The sequence below is a fragment of the Lithobates pipiens genome, unplaced genomic scaffold (genome assembly GCF_037356315.1).
Source record: "Lithobates pipiens isolate NorthernLeopardFrog02 unplaced genomic scaffold, aLitPip1_a1.2 Scaffold_30, whole genome shotgun sequence".
NCBI classification, from domain to species: Eukaryota; Metazoa; Chordata; class Amphibia; order Anura; family Ranidae; genus Lithobates; species Lithobates pipiens.
This window is the reverse complement of record NW_027507791.1, coordinates 62,075,300-62,095,667: the sequence shown is the minus strand read 5'-3', so window position 1 is coordinate 62,095,667 and position 20,368 is coordinate 62,075,300. Positions and strand designations below refer to the sequence as shown.

The window sequence follows — 20,368 nt, the reverse complement described above, 5'->3', positions numbered from 1 at the left end:
CAGTGGGACAGATATGAAAGGAGTTGTATTGGTGGGACAGATAAGCAGGGGGTTACAGTGGTGGGGCAGAAGAGCAGGGGGTACAAAGGTGAGACAGATGTGCAGGAGGTTCATTGTGGGGCAAATGAGAAAGCGGGTTAGGGGTAGATGAGCAGATGGGTTCAGTGTTAGGACAAATGAGAAGGTGATTCAGTAGTGAGACAGAAGAGCATGGGGATACAGCGGTGGAGCAGATGTGCAGGGAGGTACAGTGGTGGGGCAGATGAGAAAAGGGGATACATTGATGGGACAGATGAGCAGGGGGGTTGCAGTGGTGGGAGAGAAAAGTAGGGGTGTACAGTGATGGGGCAGATGAGCAGGGGGTTACAGTGGTGAGACAGATGAGCAGGGGGATTTCAGTGTTGGGCCAGATGAGAAGGTTACAGTGGTAGGAAAGATGAGCATGGGGGTTCAGTATTGGGGCAGAGGAGAAAGGAGGTACATTGGTAGGACAGATGAGCAGGGGGTTACAGCGATGGGGTAGAGGAGCAGGGGGGTACAGAGGTGGGGTAGATGTGCAGAGGGGTGCAGAGGAGAAAGGAGGTACATTGGTGGAACCCATGAGCAGGGAGTTACAGTGGTGGGGCAGAAGAGCAGGGGGTACAGTGGTGGGAAAGATGTGCAGGATGTACACTGGTGGGGCAGATGAGAAAAGGGGTTACAGTGGTGGGGCAGATGAGCAGATAAGTTCAGTGTTAGGACAGATGAGAAGATGGTCCAGCGGTGAGACAGAAGAGCATGGCGGTACGGCGGTGGAGCAGATGTGCAGGGAGGTACAGTGGTGGGGAAGATGAGAAAGGGGGGGCATTGGTGGGACAGAAGAGCAGGGTGGTACAGTGGTGGGACAGAAGAGCAGGGTGGTACAGTGGTGGAACAGATATGCAGGGGGTTACAGTGGTGGGACAGATGTGCAGAGGGTTACAGTGGTGGAGCAGATGAGAAAGGGGTACATTGGTGGGGCAGATGAGCAGGGGGGTACAGTGGTGGGGCAGATGAGCAGGGGGGTACAGTGGTGGGGCAGATGAGCAGGGGGGTACAGTGGTGGGGCAGATGAGCAGAGGGGTACAGTGGTGGGGCAGATGAGCAGGGTGGTATAGTGGTGGGGCAGATACACACGGTAGTATAGTGGTGTGCAGATGTTCAGGGTTTTCCAGTGGTGGGGCAGGTGTGCAGGGGGATATAGTGGTGGAGCAGATGTGCAGGGGGGGTACAGTGGTGGGGCATATTGCAGGGTGGGTATAGTGGTAGGGCAGATGTGCAGGGTAGCACAGTGGTGTGGCAGATGTGCAGGGCAGTATAGTGGTGGGGCAGATTTGCAGGGGGATACAGTGGTGGGCAGGTGCGTTGCTAGGTATACAAAAGATCTGGGGCTAGAGCTAATAGCAGCAAAGTAAAGAAAATCATATGGTTAAGCGGGCATACACATGTATATAATGTGTGTGTGTGTAACATTATAAATTATCATTAAATAAGGGTACCCAAAGCTACTATACAGAGAGGCTAGTGTATATAGAAGACAGGCTAGTATACAGGCTGGGAATATAGAGAGGAGAGTGACTAGGTATAAAGAGAGGCTAGAGCAGGGCCGGATTAACATAGGGGCTATTGGAGCTGCAGCTCCAGGCCCCTTTCTCAAGATAGGCCCATTTGCCCAAAAAAATAATAATAATTAAAAAAAAAAATTACTTTGAGGATTGTAGCTCGGCAATCAGGAGTCACAGAGACCCAACATTTGGGTAGGTAGCTAAAGACCCACTCCAGCACTGGTTAAAATATGGGGCTGCTATCATTTATGGTTCCGGAGATACAGGGCTGCTTGTGCAGCCTGTCAGAAGCTACATACAGAGCGACCAGTTTAAATACAAGCTGGAACACTCTGCAGCAGACTGAGAGGATGAACTCACAGTGCTTATAATAATTATTTGTACATTACTTATGATAATTAACCCCTTGCCACCCAGGCCCATTCTGAGACTTCTCTCCTAAATGTAAAAAATCATCATTTTTTTATGCTAGAAAATTACTCAGAACCCTCAAGCATTATATATTGTTTTAGCAGACACCCTATGGAATAAAATGGTGGTCTTTGCAACTTTTTATGTTACACGATATTTGTGCAGCAATTTTGCTAACTTTTTTTTTGGAAAGAAACTATTTCATTCTTTAAAAAAAACCCACTAAATTTAGCACAATTTTTTGTTGTGTACTAAGCGATGCTTTTAATTTTTTTACAGGTTACATGTTTAGAGTTACAGAGGAGGTCTAGTGCTAGAATTATTGCTCTCGCTCTAACAATCGTGGCGTATGTAACCTGTGATACTAACCAGTGCCTACCCAGGGACTGACTAGTATCTCTCCCCAGCCTGTCCCCACACACCCTCTAACCTGCTGACCTGTGAATGGGGCAATCACTCCCGCAGTGTTATTGTGTTCTGCCACTAAATACAATGATTAGTCTTGCTAACTATAGCTGGCAGCACTGATTGTTTTGGGGAAAACCTGACAGGCTGGTTGTACTCAAGTTGGTTAATAGGTTGACTTGTGTAAAACCAGCTAGCCCATACATAGATCGACTATGGCTGGTCTCTGCTTAATTGGTGTAATTTCAATCCATAATGGCCCGCTTAACCACTACACAGTCCCTAAACATCCTTCCACAAGCCTTTACATTTTTCCTTCCGAGATTATTTCATCCTCCTCCTGTACATAGTGCCCACTGTCATACTCTCCACACTTCTCTCCTATACATAGTGCCCACTGTCATACTCTCCACATTTCTCTCCTGTACATACTGCTCACTGTCATACCCTCCACACTTCTCTCCTATACATAACACCCGCTGTCATACCCTCCACACTCCTCTCCTATACATAGTGCCCACCGTCATACCCTCCACACTCCTCTCCTGTACATACTACTCACTGTCATACCCTCCATACTCCTCTCCTATACATAGTGCCCACTGTCATACCTCCAACACTTCTCTCCTATACATAGTGCCCACTGTCATACCCTCCACACTCCTCTCCTATACATACTACTCACTGCCATACCCTCCATACTCCTCTCCTATACATAGTGCCCACTGTCATACCCTCCACACTTCTCTCCTATACATAGTTCCCACTGTCATACCCTCCACACTTCTCTCCTATACATAGTGCCCGCTGGTATACCCTCCACACTCCTCTCCTGTACATAGTGCCCACTGTCATACCCTCCACACTCCTGTACATATTGCTCAAAGCGCTAGTAAACTTTTCTAACATTACTACTTTTTAGGGGCACTAAGGTAGGTTATGCCATAATGTACAAGTATGCCCAGCATATTAGCACATTAGGGTACACTTAAATTGTCTGACTGAGCCCTCCAGTGCTGTGCTGTGATCAATCCGGCGGGGCCCAGGCACTTCCATCTTCACCCGGTCTTCCTTCTGGGTTCTGTGTCTTCGGTCACTTGCCTTGGCCAGGCTGCGTTGATGTCATTCCCACACATGCTCATGTGCATCCTCAGAGAGGGGAGAGGCTGGGTATACAGAGAGGGGAGAGGCTGGGTATACAGAGAGGGGAGAGGCTGGGTATACAGAGAGGGGAGATGCTGGGTATACAGAGAGGGGAGATGCTGGGTATACAGAGAGGGGAGATGCTGGGTATACAGAGAGGGGAGATGCTGGGTATACAGAGAGGGGAGAGGCTGGGTATACAGAGAGGAAGATGCTGGGTATACAGAGAGGAAGATGCTGGGTATACAGAGAGGAAGATGCTGGGTATACAGAGAGGAAGATGCTGGGTATACACAGAGGGGAGAGGCTGGGTATACAGAGAGGGGAGAGGCTGTGTATACAGAGAGGGGAGATGATGGGGAAGATGAGCAGGGGGGTTACAGTGGTGAAACAGATTTGCAGGGGGGACAGTGATCTGAGGTGTGAAGGTGCAGGAATTGGGGGTGATCTGAGGCGTGGGAGTGCAGGATGTTAATTTCTCACTATTAACGTAATTTACAGCATTTACATTATAAAAATTTTTTTTCGTGATTAAGAGTGTGAAGTTGACATTTTTTTGTTAAAAAATCGTCACGCTCAATTTCTTTGAAAAAAAATGTCGGCACACTGTGCTCAAAAGGTTGCCTACCCCTGGTTTAACTACTTAGAGCAGAGTTCTACCCAAAGAATGGAACTTCCACTTTTCAGGATACTCCCCCCCCCCCCCCGTTGTCACATTTGGCACCTTTCAGGGGGAGGGGGGGAGCAGATACCTGTCTAATACAGGTATTTTGCTCCCACTTCTGGGTATAGATAGCCGAGCCACCCGCGGGTATCTACACCACTTCTGGCGCCTTCTCCGTCCTCCCTGCTGTCTTCTGGGAGACACACATGTCCCAGAAAACAGCTGATTCCCTTACTGAAGATGGCGGTGCCTCCACCCGAGAGCCGATACTTCCTCCCCCTCCTTATTTATGTTCTTCTTTAATTGTGCCTTCTGTGCTCGTGTCTTTCTTTTGTGATCTTATAAGTACGTGTTCGCGAAGAAAAGAAAAGAGAAAAAAAAAAGGAAACATTTTAATTTATAATAACTTTTTTATTTTATTTTTCATCAGAGCTAGTAAAATGCCTGTTACGTACATTAGTCGTTGGTGGAGCCATCCCCTATCACCGTGCCACATCATGTAATACGTCTTTAATATTAACAATTACTACAGGTTAAAAATATGAGGGACATGTTGTGGTCCTTCCTTCATTTCTTTCATTTCTGCACTTTATCTTGATTTAAAGTTGACTTATAGGAAGTAGCACTGCTCTATCACTAGGACTCCCACAGTGCCATCCTATGATGGAGCCTTGCATGGGCATCTGCAGGTAGGGGCAAGGGGGGGTCAAGTGCCCCCCCTGGAATCAAGGACCAGATCTTAAATTCAACACAGTTCCATCGCTATCAAGGTTCGGGCAGCCCACATCCGTGGGCACCCCGCCAGTGGGGTGACACCATCAAGGTTCTGTCAAGCCCCTCTATCAGTGTAGTGCGACTGCAGGCTCTTTTCCCTGCTCAGTCCAGCAGTCACCCCCCCTTTCTCCTATCAGGGAGAAGAGACGACGGCTCTCACCAGGTTCCTCACCCAGCTTGCTGCCTGCTCCGTTCCTTCCCTATTGGCCATAACTGAGGGCCAATCAAAGGAGACTAGGAGAAGAGAGCATCATGGGACATGTAGTCCCAAAGATTGGCGGCCCCATTTTCCACAGGGAGGCTACAGCTCGATCAAGAGAGAGATTGAGAGACTGAAGCCTGGAAAAAAGCTGAGAGAGAGAGTGCTACAGGAAAAACAACAAGGAGTGTGCTGGGCAGAAGCCAGAGAGAGAGAGAGAGCCATGCTGCCCAGGTCCACCAGAGAGAGAGCTACACTGCCCAGCGCCACCAGAGAGAGAGCTACACTGCCCCGCACCACCAGAGAGAGCCATGCTGTCCAGCGCCACCAGAGAGAGCCACGCTGCCAAGCGCCGCCAGAGAGAGAAAGACTGAGCCACTGCCAGGGTACAGACATGCTACACTACTGACCAGAGTCGCCCCCGGGGAACCCAGAGTGAGCGATCGTCCAGCCGGAGGGATCACTGCTGTAGTTTTGCTGGGTTTGGTAAGAGGGCCTGTTGGCCATTATCCATTACTTATCCTAGGGACTGTACTACATCTGCAGTCTCTGACCATGATAATGTGATAATGACATTGTCGAAAAGGGGTGACCCTAAAAGTATGCCCCCCCCCCCCTGAAAAAAGTTCTGCGGACACCCATGGAGCCTTGGTAAACTTTTTGATACATGTAGTGCAAGGGCCTGCCTGATTGCATACAAATTGAAACTCCTAAGGTTTGACCTCATATTATATGGGTTTTTTGGGGGGAAAAATCAGCAGAAAATCTGATAGTGTGTATAGGGCTTTATATGATATAATAATGTATATATTAAGGGCAGGTATGCCTGGAAGGAGCCTACCCCTGCTTAAAAGCACAGGGATGTACGTGGTCCTTTGGCGAAGTCACTTTAAATCAGTCATGAGCAAAACACAAATGCTGCCAATGCTGAGCACTCCTTCTAAATGCTGGTTTCCTGGCTCTCAAAGGGCGTTCTTCAATAGTTTGAGACACTGATCTGCAACAAGTATGCAATATGAACAGCTGACTCAAACTTATGAAGCCATTGGGCCAGCATGACAGCTAGATGTCTACCATTTTCAGAAGAAAGTTGGCAACAGCAGTTCCTTGTATTCCTTTCATGACAGGTTTGCCCTAGGCAGTGCCCGCCATCTGTGTTCCATTTTGCGCGTCCCGTCCAGTAAATAATCCATTGACTTAGTCACAACATGCCATGTTCAGCCTCGGCACAGCTCATGGCATGTTTGCTTTGGTTAGATGCTCATCGCTCAGCAGCGCTTATTAACTATTTACATATTTGTCCTGTGGCCAACGCAGAGCATTTCAGGACAAGCGCCTGCTACTTTCTTTGTTCCCTGCTGAAAGGATATATATTTACGTTGTACCAACATCAGTGAGAACCTTTTCCAAAACCGGTTCCAGTCGGTTTAAAGATCAGTTGGACCTTTTGGTGAATAGGTTTTACTCAGCAATTTAGGCAGACAAGCCCTAACAGAACATTTCACAGACTTGTGCGGTATTTATTATGTTACGTTGCATAGCTGCAGTACTGTTTGCTTACTTAGAATTTTAATATTTAGATATCTTTGATGGAAAAAAAGATATGACCATCTCCTAAGGATATTCAAAATGTCCGATTATGAAATAGAAAATGCAAACCACACATTAGACATTGTGGCACCTAAACCTAATACATTCAATTCTTTTTTTCTTTTTTACAAAACAGGTGTGCTTTATTTGAGTCTGTAGTAATACAGTATAAACAGAGCACAAAAACATGGTCTAGTTCAGTACACAACAAAGGAATGTACATGTAGAATACGTGTATAGTGAGCAATCAAAACCATTAAAGGACAGGTAAATGTAAGCAGATTAAGCCAAGTAAAACACGGCAAATTACACATGTAAGTAACAGGAAAGAAGACCTCCTTTATAGGAAGGAGAACCATTGTATACCCAGGGGCATGGTGTGGTGGAGGGGGAGAGGGAAGGGTAAAAAGACAAAGGGGAGAGGGGATGGGGAAGGAAGGGGGTAACAGATAGACAAAAGGAGCAATCAGGCAAGGGAGGGGTCGGTAAGAAGGCCACTCCAAACTTAAAACTTACTACCCGACCCTTCACCCAAACAAGGATATTGCAGGTGAACCACATCAGGTCAAGGTCCAAGAGGACCATACCTTTTCAAATTTCCATGGGCACTCCCTATTAATATACGTTAACTTATACAGAGAGGAGGTCCATATTCACCATAGCCTCCCATGAGGACACTTCAGGTTGCGTCAAGGACGACCAGTTTATCAGAATCTTTTTTGGCGTAGTAAAGCAGAAAATGTATTAATAGCTTAGTATAGTGAGACCATTGTTCGTCATCCGGAATCCCCAGTAATGCTAGGGATGGAGAGGACAAGAGGGTCAATCGTAATCTAAGGTTTATTTCCTCAAAGACAGCAACCCAATATGTCACAATAGAGGGGCACTCCCAAAACATACTTATGTAAATAGGACGCTGGTGGGAGTCTACATTGGAGAGGGGGCCCGATCTGGGAAGATTCTATGCAGCCTAGAGGGAGTATAGTATACCCAGTGAAGGAACTTAACTTAAATTCATTCATCCTTAGAGGAGCCAACAAGTTTAGGGTCTTGCTCCAACCAGTTCTCCCAGTCACATCCAATACTTGTATTTTCAAAGGTCAGTTTTTTTTTTTATTAATATCCAACTAAATTTACTTTACTGCAACCCGCACTTGCCCCATCTAGGTAGCGGGCATCGCTTCCTCCGGGCGGCAGCTTTACCCTGCGTCTCGTCCTCCTCGGCTTGGCGACTTCCTTTGCGTCGACTACCTTCTCCTCGGCGGCCAATAGGATCGCTTCTCCTCTCGGCCAATCAGGTGACGGGTCTTAGGACCCACTTCCTGATTGGCCAGGAGGAGAATCAGGAAGACAATACTGAATAGGGATGAGCCGAACACCCCCCGGTTTGGTTCGCACCAGAACTTTCGAACGGACCCCAAATTCGTACAAACTTTAGAACCCCATTGAAGTCTATGGGACTCGAACGTTCGAAATTAAAAGTGCTAATTTTAACGGCTAATATGCAAGATACTGTCCTAAAAAGGGTTTGGGGACCTGGCTCCTGCCCCAGGGGACATGGGTCAATGCCTAAAATGTTTTTAAAAATGTCAGTTTTGGCGGGAGCACTGATTTTAATGACGATTAAAGTGAAAAAAAAAGTGAAATATTCCTTTAAATATGGTGCCTGGGGGGTGTCTGTAGTATGCCCGTGAAGTGCCACGTGTTTCCCGTGTTTAGAACAGTCCCTGCACAAAATGACATTAAACGGAAATAACACCATTTAAAACTGCTTGCGGTTTTAATGTTATATCTGGTTCCTGCAATATGGTTGAAAATCATTGAGAAAAATGGCATGGGTAGCCCTCCCTGCCCATTACCAGCCTATTTGGGTCTTGTACGCATATTAAGGGGAACCCTGTACCCATATTAAAAAAAGGAAATGCGTGTGGCCCCCAGGCCCTATATACTCAGAACAGCAGTATACAGGCGGTGCAAACAAGACAGGGACTGTGTAGGTTTGTTGTGTTAAGTTGAATCTGTTTGTAATTTTCAACTGGTACATTTTTAAAGTGTAGCTCCAGTCAAAAAAAACTATTTTTAAGCTTTTTGGAAAACATAGGGAAGGGTTATCACCCCTGTATAATTTGTTTTGTCGTCCATCTTTTTTCATCTCACTTGCTGTTGTCTCCTTCCGTTGGCAAGTAGGAGATGTTTGTAAATTGGATGTAGGAAATTGGAAAGTAGGGGCCTGCCCTATATGCTCTGCAGAAATGGCGGAACAAGGTGTTGGTTTTGCCACAACTTTGTAAGCCCTCAAAGTGACTCTTGGTGGGCGCTGGAGCGCCCTGCTGTGAACGATTATATCAAGAATTGTAATTACATGCCATTGTTGAACAGTGGTAGAAAAATTGACCTTTGGTGGTTGTGGTGCTGGTGCCACAACACTATAAGTCCTCACCGTTACTCTGGGTGGGCACAGGAAGGGGCCCTCCTGTGAAATATTATATCAAGAATTGTAATTACATGTCCCTGTTAAACAGGGGCAGAAAAATTTGGCCTTAGGCACTGCTGCTGGTGCCACCACACTGCAACCTCTCTCATATACTCTAGTTTTATTGCAGGAATTAGCCCTGCTGCAAAGCATTGCATCAAAAATTGTACTTAAACGCCCCTGTTAAACAGGGGCAGAAAAATTGGGCCTTAGGCACTGGTGCTGGTGCCACCACACTGCAACCTCTCCCATATACTCTAGTTTTATTGCAGGAATTAGCCCTGCTGCAAAGCATTGCATCAAAAATTGTACTTAAACGCCCCTGTTAAACAGGGGCAGAAAAATTGGGCTGATGGCATCACCCAGAACCAGAAATGTTCTTCCAACATATCAGCGGAGGAGGAAGAGGATAGACAATCAACATAACAGGACAGTCACTCAGCATCAGCATAGGCAGTCTTGAAGGGATGTGATATTTAAAAAAAAAATTATTCTGTTACATCAGCTTCAGGTGCTTGGTAGCTGTGGGTGATCCAAGACTGATTCATCTTGATGAAGGTCAGTCGATCAACTGATTCGGTCGACAGGCGCACCCTGTGATCGGTAACAAAGCCACCAGCAGCACTGAAGGTGCGTTCCGAAAGAACGCTGGATGCAGGACAGGCCAGTAGCTCAATTGCATACTGTGCAAGCTCTGGCCAGTGATCCATCCTCAAGACCCAGTAAGCCAGAGGATTTTCAGTGGGAAAGGTGTCCAAGTCTGACCTTGCCCTTAGGTATTCCTGCACCATGTAAATCAGACGCTGGTGATGGGTGCTGGAACCGATCATACCTTCGGGCTGCGGACTAAAAAATTGTCTGAAAGCATCAGTCAGACGGCCACCTTCTCCACTGCTCCTTCTGACCGATGCCTCAGCAACACGTTGTCCAGGACCAGGAGTTTGTAACCTCCCAGTCTCTGGGAACGCGTTGCACAGACCTTTCTGCAAGGCCTCCCGGAGATGTCTCATCCTCTGCTCCCTCTGCGATGGCAAGATAAGGTCGGCAACCTTACCCTTGTAACGTGGATCAAGGAGAGTGGCCAGCCAGTAATGGTCCCTCTCCTTGATCCGAAGAATACGAGGATCCTTCCGAAGGCTTTGCAGGATCAGGGAGGCCATGCAGCGTAGGTTAGCTGAGGCATTCGGTCCGGAGTCCTCTGGGTCACTAAGGACAACATGATCCGCAGCTACCTTCTCCCAGCCACGTACAAGTCCACGTGTTTCTTGGGACTGTAAATCATCCCTACAAGACTGCTGCTGCTGCTGAGTGCCAGCCTCCACCTCCATGCTGACACAATCATCCTCCTCCTCCTCTTCCTCCTCCTCATCCTCTTCCTGTGTGATGGGTGGCACAGCAGGAACACTGTCTGGATAAAGGGGGCCTTGAGAGGCAAGGAAGTCCTCCTCTTCCTGCCTCTGTTCTGCCTCAAGTGCCCTGTCTATTATTCCATGCAGCGTATGCTCCAAGAGGTAGACAAGAGGTACAGTGTCACTGATGCATGCACTGTCACTGCTCACCATCCTTGTGGCCTCCTCAAATGGTGACAGGACAGTGCATGCATCCCTGATCATGCCCCACTGGTGTGGTGAGAAAAAACCGAGCTCCCCTGACCCTGTCCTGGTGCCGTAGTCGCACAGGTACTCATTGATGGCCCTCTGCTGTGTGTGCAGCCGCTGCAGCATGGCCAACGTTGAGTTCCATCTGGTGGGCATGTCACATATAATTTGGTTCTTGGGCAGGTTCAACTCCTTTTGGAGCTCAGCCAGCCGAGCACAGGCATTAAATGATCGGCGGAAATGCACACAGACTTTCCTGGCCTGCTTCAGGACATCCTGTAAGCCGGGGTACCTGCCCAAGAACCGCTGCACCACCAGGTTAAAGAGGAAGTAAACCCCTTCAAACCACTTACCTGTAGGTCCAAGCAATATCTCCTAAACCTATATGGTTTAGGAGATATTTGCCCGAAAATGGGCACCGCTGTCTACGGCGCATGCGCCATAGACAGCGGCGCGCAGGCGCACTAAATGCGGCAAGTCCGAGAATGGATTTGCCTAATTTGTCGACTCCCGTGCGCATGCGCGGGAGTGACGTCATCGCGGCTTCGCCGCTGTGATTGGTCGGAGCTGCGAGACGCCACCAGCAAGATGGATGCGGCGGACTACAGGGATCAGCGGCGACTTCGCTGGCTCCTGTGTCAGGTAAGTGACACATAATGAGCTACTATGCGATGCATAGTAGTCCATTATGCTTTACCTTTGCAGGGAAAAAAAGAGGAAGTAAACCCATCAGGGTTTACTTCCTCTTTAAGGACGTGAGCTACACAGGGCACATGGGTCAGTTGTCCCTGTCGGAGGGCGGAGAGGAGGTTGGTGCCATTGTCACAAACCACCATTCCTGGCTTAAGCTGACGTGGCGTCAACCACCTCTCGGCCGCCCCTGCAGAGCTGACAAAACATCCGCCCCAGTATGGCTCCTGTCCCCCAAACAAACCAGCGCAAGCACGGCATGGCATCGTTTTGCCTGCGTACTTGCGTAGCCCCTGGAACGCCTACGAAGCACCGCTGGTTCTGAGGACAGAGCATTGGAAGAGGCCATGGAGGAAGAAGAAGAGGAGGGGGTGGAGGAGAGAGGTGTGTCACAACCAATAGTAGCATTTTGGAGGCGTGGTGGCGGAACAACCTCCAACACTACTGCACCTTGTCCTGCATCCTTCCCAGCTGCCAGAAGAGTGACCCAATGGGCCGTGAAAGACAGGTAACGTCCCTGTCCATGCCGGTTGGACCATGAGTCAGCGGTAATATGCACCTTACCGCTGACCGCCCTGTCCAGCGAGGCAAGGACATTGCCTTCCACATGCCGGTAGAGAGCCGGAATCGCCTTCCGTGAGAAAAAGTGGCGTTTGGGGACCTGCCACTGAGGAACCGCACATTGTACAAACTCACGGAAGGGGGCAGAGTCTACCAACTGAAAAGGCAGCAGTTGAAGTGCTAGCAATTTAGCCAAGCTAGCATTCAACCGCTGGGCATGTGGATGGCTGGGAGTGAACTTCTTTCGCCGGTCCAGCAGCTGGGGCAGGGACATTTGCCTGCTATAATCGGACGTGAGTGTACCGCTAGCAGAGTTCCCGAAAGCACTTGGCTATGACACACCTAATTCTACACCTTCATTCGTCTCAGAGCAGGTTTCAGAGAGGACTGAAGGTCTAGTGGGGTTGGAGATGCCAGCTGATGAGGAGCAAGGAGAGGTCCGCTTTGTTCTTTGGTGTGGGTCTTTGAGGTACGCTTGCCAACGAGCTGCATGGCAGGTCAACATATGTCTGGTCAAGCATGTGGTGCCCAAGCGGCTGATGTTTTGGCCACGCGAGATACGCTTGAGACATATGTTGCAAATAGTAGTGGTGCGATCTGATGCACTCGTCTCAAAAAAGGCCCACACCAAAGAACTTTTAGAATAACGCGCAGAGGCAGCGCCCTGCACAGGCAGAGCTCTGCGGTGTGATTCAGTCGGTGTGCTGCCCCTAAGCTGGCCCCCGGAGGGCATCCTGCCTCGTTGGACATGTGCCTCCTCCTCCTCCTCCTCTCTCCTTCCAGGCACCCACGTGGAGTCAGTGCCCTCATCATCCCCTCCCTCTTCATCGCTGTAGCAAACCTGGCAGTATGCTGCAGCTTGTAGAACATGACTGCCAGATTGCTGTCCTTCTTGAGCATCCCCTCTCTCTGCGCTCACGCTACTGCCTTCCTCTAGCTGAGTATCATCATCAGAGGCTACAAAACACTGGGCATCCTCCTGGAGCATGTACCCAACACTGTGCTCAAAGAGTTCAGGAGACTCCTCAGGAGGACGTGGTGGGTCTAGGGAAGGAGTCACTGATGATGACATTGAGAGGAGGGAAGACGATGCGTTGGCAGCTGCTTTGCTAGTACCCTGAGACTGGGTGAGAGAGGATGAGGAGGATGAAGAGGGCTTGGTCATCCACTCTACCAAGTCGTTGGCATGTTGCGGCTCAACATGTCCAGCTGCTGAAAAGAAGGACAAGCGTGTCCCATGGCCACATGCTGATGACAATGCACCGCGTCCACGACCAGCACTGTTGTCTCTAGACACAGAGCCTGCTTGCCCTCTTTTATCGGCTCGCGCCTGTTTGCCTCTCCTTGCTGGCCTTCCAGACATGGTAATGGCCTGAAGGGAGTTGGGTAAAAAAGCAGTTGGGTAGTGTATATTGTGCTAGAGGCACACAACACCCACTTACTCCTGCAGATGCCTTTATTATAGAACACCAGAGATAAAGGGGTATATACAGATGTATACTGTGCTGTGCTGGAGGCACACACAACTTCCAATAACTCCTGCAGATGGCAAGTGGGCTCAAATAGAGAAGAGCTATGTAGGTGGATATAGCGGTATGTAATGGGTACAGAGCACGCAGACAGCACGCACTAGCTCCTAACACTACTGACTGCAAGCTCTATTATAAAAGATAGATCACTAGCTATATAGGTGAGGTGAATATAGCGGTGTATACTGCGGTCAGGGCACGCAGACAACAACCACTACACAACAGCAAGATCGAAAATTGGCCGAAAACGATCGGTGTGTACTGTGTTGAAGGTACACAGAACACCCACTGCTTCAGACGCCAACACACTACACAAGGCCGCTGCGCTGGCGGCCTTATATAGTGTGGGGCGTGCACTACACAGCCTGAGCTATGATTGGCCACAGGCATCCTGCCTGTGGCCAATCATGGCTCTCCTCGCTGCTGACGCTGCGATTGGCCAAGCATGCGGGGTCACAGTGCATGCTTGGCCAATCATGAGCCAGCAATGCACTGCGCCATCGCAGTGCATTGTGGGCCGTGAGCGCCACACGAATTTGGCGCGAACGGACCAAAATGTTCGGACTTCGCCGAACGGACGAACAGCCGATGTTCGAGTTGAACGTATGTTCGACTCGAACACGAAGCTCATCCCTAATACTGAATATAAATTTCTATTGTCACACAACTGGGTGTACTTAGGTTACAGTGCTCTGCGCCCTGAGCCCACCCTTTTTGGAGGCCAATTAGAGCTTTGGGCTCTAATCACATGCTTCTAGGGGGGTGGTGCCCTGTATGGACAGTCCACCACTGATCTATTGGTAGAAATGTGCTTCCCACCCTCACACTCCAGTGCTCTGTGGTGGCATTGATAAGTAATGGCATAACTCTCATCACACACAAGAGAGGGTGGCATGTCTGACCAGGTCTGTTAAATTACAGAACCCACTAGGAAAGGTTATCGGGTTCATAAGCCTTTTTAGGATTCACTCATGTGTGCAGCCAGGGGGGCTGTGGTTTTCCCATCCCCCCAACTTCCCACCTAAACACAGAAATGTAGCAGGGAGGGCTATACACATGTCACGGCCATGAAGCTGTGATTAAAAAAAACACCATTCAGCAGCGGTAATACATTACCACTGCTCATGACCCATGCAAGTCTGCCTTCTTACCACCTGTCAAATACCTTTGAAAAGCGTATGGATCACTTTTCTTAGGGACCTCAAGGGCTGAAGCACATGTCAATGAGCCCTTAGGCTGCACATTTGACTATATTTGGATGCAGTGGGGTTGATTCACTAAAGGCAAATAGACTGTTCACTTTGGAAGGGAATTTTCCTTTAGCTTAGTAAATGAAGTGAAGCTTTGATTACTTCCATCATCCAATCATGTGCAAGCAAAAATACAGTTTTTTTTATGTTATTTTATTTTCCCTTCATATGATTGGGTATTTTTTTCTAAAGTGAGTTTTCACCACAGTTAATGAGACCTAACATACACAAGTGTCAGGAAGGCAATAAAAATAGGTGGTTGAGCCAATAAATATACACTATACTACCAAAAGTATTGGGACACCTGCCTTTGCACGCACATGAACTTTAATGGCATCCCAGTCTTCGTCTGTAGGGTTCAATATTGAGTTGGCCTGCCTTTTGCAGCTATAACAGCTTCAACTCTTCTGGGAAGGCTGTATACAAGGTTTAGGAGTGCGTCTATGGGAATATTTGACCATTCTCCCAGAAGCACATTTTCCTTCACTGGAACTAAGGGGTAAGCCCAACCGCTGAAAAAAAAACCCCACACCATAATCTCCCCGCTACCAAATGCTTTGGACCAGTGCAAAAAGCAAGGTCCATAAAGACATGGATGAGTGAGTTTGAGGTGGAGGAACTTGACTCGCGTGCACAGAATCCTGACCACAATGCAATAGGACACCTTTGGGATGAATTAGAGTGGAGACTGCGAACCAGATCGTTTCGTCCAACATTAGTGCCTGACCTCACAAATTTGCTTCTGGAAGAATGGTCAAACATTCCCATAGACACATTACTAAAGCTTGTGGACAGCCTTCCCAGAAAAGTTGAAGCTGTTATAGCTGCAAAGAGTGCAACTTAATATTGAACCCTACAGACTAAGACTGGGATACCATTAAAGTTCATGTGCGCGTAAAGGCAGGCGCCCCAAAACTTTTGGTTCAGGGGCCCAACGGGGTTGCTAATCGCAGGGCTCTGAGAGGAGAGTATCTCCCATACAGCTCACAGCCGGCAGTTATCCCTGCTCCCCCCCTCCTCTCTCGCACAGAATAAGAGAGGAGACACAGCCAATCTGCTCCGTCCCCCCTGTGTGTGCTCTGCGGGAAGTCAATTGTGATGCTAATGAGCTCACACATCTCGCAGACCCCACACAGGAGAGGGGTGAGGGGAGAAGGAGCAGATCGGCTGTATCTTCTCTCTCATCCCGTGTGAGAGAGGACGGGTGGTGGGGGGGAGCAGGGAGAACTGCCAGTGGGTCGAGATGTATTTTACAACACCGACTGAGAGCTGTATGAGAGTTTATAGCCATGCTGAGGAGGCTGGCTTCATTGATGAGCACTGATCGGCTGCACTGATAGGTGGCATTGATGAGCACTGATGTGTACTGATAAGCAGCATTGTTGAGCAATGATAGGTGGCACTGATGGGCAGCATTAATGAGCACTGATAGGCGGCACTGATGGGAACTGAAATGCAGCGCTGATAGGCGGCATTGATGAGCACTGATAGGCATCAATTATGAGCAGTGATTGGCGGCACTGAAATGCAGCACTGATAGGCGGCATTGATGAGCACTGATTATCAGTGTAAACAATTTACTGGCATTCTTGACTGTTAACAGTTCTCCTTTTCTTACACAGACACAGTGTGGAAGTAAAGTACTGCTGATAACCAGCAAGTCCGTTTACATGTGATCAGCTGATCACATGATAAAGGGCCTCCGTGATTGCGCTGGATGCACATCCCAGGGGACACGTGGGAGGTAGGGTTTTGGGAGGATGTCCATAGACGCTCTCCGAAAATTGGAAGGCCGGGGCTCGGATTGGCTGGGGGGGGTGGGGGTCGGGGGTCATGGTTTCTTGTATCGGGGCCCTGTAGGTTCTAGTTACATCCTGGCACTATATATTACTTTACAAATATTTTGATATGTAAAGCTTTTACTATGCATGCATTGCAACTATTTTGTTTTTTTTAAATCTGTGGTTGCCTTTTATAGGACACAGAACAGAAATTGCAAAGGTAATTAAAAAACAAGTCAATGAATGATATATTAGTAGCTCAGTGGATGATTATTATTTTTTAAAGCATTTTATTAAAATAATATTTATTAAAATATTATACTTACCTGCTCTGTGCACAAAGCAGCCCCTACCCTTCTCCTTTGGGGTCCCCCCGCTGGTGCTGGAGACTTTTCTTCTAATGAGAAGCTGCTTCCTTTGGTGGTACACCTGTGGTATTGATCCTGAGCCGGGTTGTGTGCGTCTATTGAGACACACAGTACGGTTCAGGCCCCCCCCCCTCCCCATACACACACACACACACACACGCTGCCCACAGAATTTGATTGACTGCAGCAGGAGCCCAATGGCAATGGCTGTGAACAGAGAGAGAAGAGAGCCACTGCAGATAGGCGCAGCGCTGGATTGAGATGGGACCTAGGTAAGTGTAGGGGGGTGGTGTGGGGGTGATACAAACACTGGCATGTTTTACTAATGAATAAATCAAAGATTTAGTGAAAGGTTGATATAGGTCCCATTGTTCATGAGACCTGGAAAGAGGCCACTGATTAGACTTCCTGAAACTTGCTGACAATCTCACCCATCTATTTATACTTCATTCATTCATCTGACACCAATTTGATTAGTAAGCTATAAACCATCTTATAACTTCTTATGCCCTAAAGCTAGCCATACACATAGATTTTTTTAACAAATGTTCGTGCTAACATATCTATGAAAATTCTCAGTACAGTTGATTACTTGTGAATGTCGTTCAAAAGTACTCGTCTAAGGGCAGGGGTCAAGTCCTGGGGAAAAAAGTGTGGCAACTCCCACCCAAGATCCACTCGCCCACCAAAAAAAAAAAAATTATACGCTCATATGAACGAACGCTTCAAAAGTGGTATTTTTCATCCAATTTTCGTATTGTGTGTATGAAGCTTAACTGTTAGTACATGAAAAAAAAAACAATCCTCAATAAACATAAATACGTTAATTCTCTGAATAATCAGCATTCATTCAACTGTGCTTCCATGAAAATGTGATCATGTTCTGATCTTTATTGGGGAATTTTATTTTGTATATAGAGTGTTTATGTGGTGAGTTTACACTTTTCATTGAACAGAGTTTGGATAACACAGGGTTAAATGGAAAGGTCATAAATGAACTGCACATTATCTGGACAGAATGCTTGGGGAGATAGTGATGTGTTCCTGCTTAGGAGATGTATGTTAGCTTGGGGGGCTGCAAACTCTGCAGGGCTCCAACACACACTCGCTGCTATTCCAACCCTTCACATATTCCCACATAAACTTCCCTCCTGGCATTAAACTTTGCCAGGTATTGTGCTCAGCTTACCACCCCAAACTGATGTTCCTCCCTCAGCTCACCTCTCTCCCTGCATGTCCTGTGAGCAGAATAGCTGTGCTCCCCTGGGTTCTCTCATCATATGGCACTAAAGATAGAGGAGGGGGGGGGATTCAGTGGGACACACAGAGCAAGTATGCAGGAGATGGGGGTGGGGGGGGGAGAGTCAGCGGGACACACAGAGCAGGCATGCAGGAGACCGGGGGGGGACACAGAAAATCAGGAGGGGCCGGCTAGGGGGGGGGGGGGGGTTGCTTTGGGGGCGCATCAGGAGAGGTCTGACTAAATACAATCTCTTAGCAGCAGGGACCTGATCTACACATAAGCTAGCTGTGATTGACAGGTAGATCAAAGCAGAAGCTGTCATGGCATGCCCGCTACTGGCAATGCCTGAATGGTCAAGTGTGCGGCACTTACTATTGCGAGCTGTGTCAGTGACTGCTGGTGTAGAACCTGCCACACAGCTCGCATACATCAAAGTCTTGCAGGACACGGCTGCTAATGGGAACTGAGTTCCTGTTGTGGACAAAGTACAGGAACTCCGTTCCCATGCGTTCCCGCAGGACTTAAAGAGGAAGTAAACCCTTTCAAACCACTTTGACCTACAGGTAAGCCTAGATTAAGGCTTACCTGTAGGTCCAAGCAATATCTCCTAAACCTATATGGTTTAGGAGATATTTGCCCGAAAATGGGCACCGCTGTCTACGGCGCATGCGCCGTAGACAGCGGCGCGCAGGCGCACTAAATGCGGCAAGTCCAAGAATGAATTTGCCTAATTTGTCGACTCCCGTGCGCATGCGCGGGAGTGACGTCATCGCGGCTTCGCCGAATGGCAGCGGCGGAGCTGCGAGGCGCGACTCCCGTGCGCATGCGCGGGACTGACGTTATCGCGGCTTCGCCGCTGTGATTCGTCTGAGCTGCGAGACGCCACCAGCAAGATGGATGCGGCGGACTACAGGGGACAGCGGCGACTTCGCTGGCTCCTGTGTCAGGTAAGTGACACATAATGAGCTACTATGCGATGCATAGTAGTCCATTATGCTTTACCTTTGCAGGGAAAAAAAGAGGAAGTAAACCCATCAGGGTTTACTTCCTCTTTAAGCCCTGTCTAAGGGTACTACTGAGATCCAAATATCCCTATATTTGAGATGGTACGCACCTTTGGTTTTCATGGTTTAACAAGTGATCATATTTTATTATATTGGTTTTGCTATATTATTTTGCTCTTATTCCTACAAACAATCTTTGATTAGGTCTGGCATTTTATTTTATTTGTCTTCAGCAATCTGATAACTTGTCAGTTTTCTATGCAATACATTTTTTTTTTGTGCTATATTGTAGAGATCTTGTTTTATCTATTTCTTTGACTGAGTGTACAACATAGGCCCATGTCTTTGTCAGCATTGCTTTATGCCCATTTAAATACTAATAAAAACTTTTCTGGATTCAAACATTTTTTTTTTTATCTTTACTGGCTATCCAAAACTAACTTTGAATTGATAAAGTACTGTATATGTTTTTACTGTATTTGTACTATATATTCCAATTGAATAACTTTGTACTGTAAGAAAAGATTTACTAGAATAACATAAATTAGTTATTTTTATTATTAGTAGTTTATTATTAGTTTTATTTTTTTACTTATTATATTAGTCCCTGTCTGTTTGAAATGAAAAAAAAAAAAGAAATCTCATCATATTTTTCAATTTCAATTTTATTACAGTAGCAGAGCATCATTCAGCAAGCAGGAGCGGATATTTTATGAGGTAACAGAGCATGATTAGAATATTTTTTAAATCCAATTCAAGGAATTAGGAAATATCTTCTACCCTTGCAGGGAGCAGCTGTGCATGGCAACCAATTATAGTGATACTAAAGGTTCTTTTTTTTTTTTTTTTGTAACAAACACGTTATACTTTCCTGCTCTGTGCAGTAGATTTACACAGAGCAGCTCTGATCCTCTTCTTTTCAGGTCCCCCCATCGGCGCTCCGGGCTCCTTCCCCTCAAGCAGTGCCCCCAGAGAAAACAGCTTGCCCTGGGGGCACCACTGATCGCTCTATGCGTCCATAAGACACATAGGGGTTGATTTACTACAGGCAAATCCACTTTGCACTACAAGTGTACTGCAAGTGGACTTGAAAGTGCACTTG

General features: G+C 47.6%; 1 protein-coding gene across 3 annotated transcripts in view; it reads left to right on the top strand.

Annotated features, from left to right (window-relative positions):
• The window catches only part of PPP1R36 (protein phosphatase 1 regulatory subunit 36), a 114,202-nt gene that overhangs the window by 58,042 nt on the left and 35,792 nt on the right, over positions 1 to 20,368 (top strand). For 2 of the 3 annotated variants that reach the window (XM_077464333.1, XM_077464331.1), the window contains one exon: positions 19,941 to 19,983. In XM_077464333.1, the coding sequence (XP_077320459.1) occupies positions 19,941 to 19,983 (43 nt within the window). The remainder of the gene's footprint in view (positions 1 to 19,940; positions 19,984 to 20,368) is intronic. The other variant, XM_077464332.1, reaches the window with a different exon arrangement.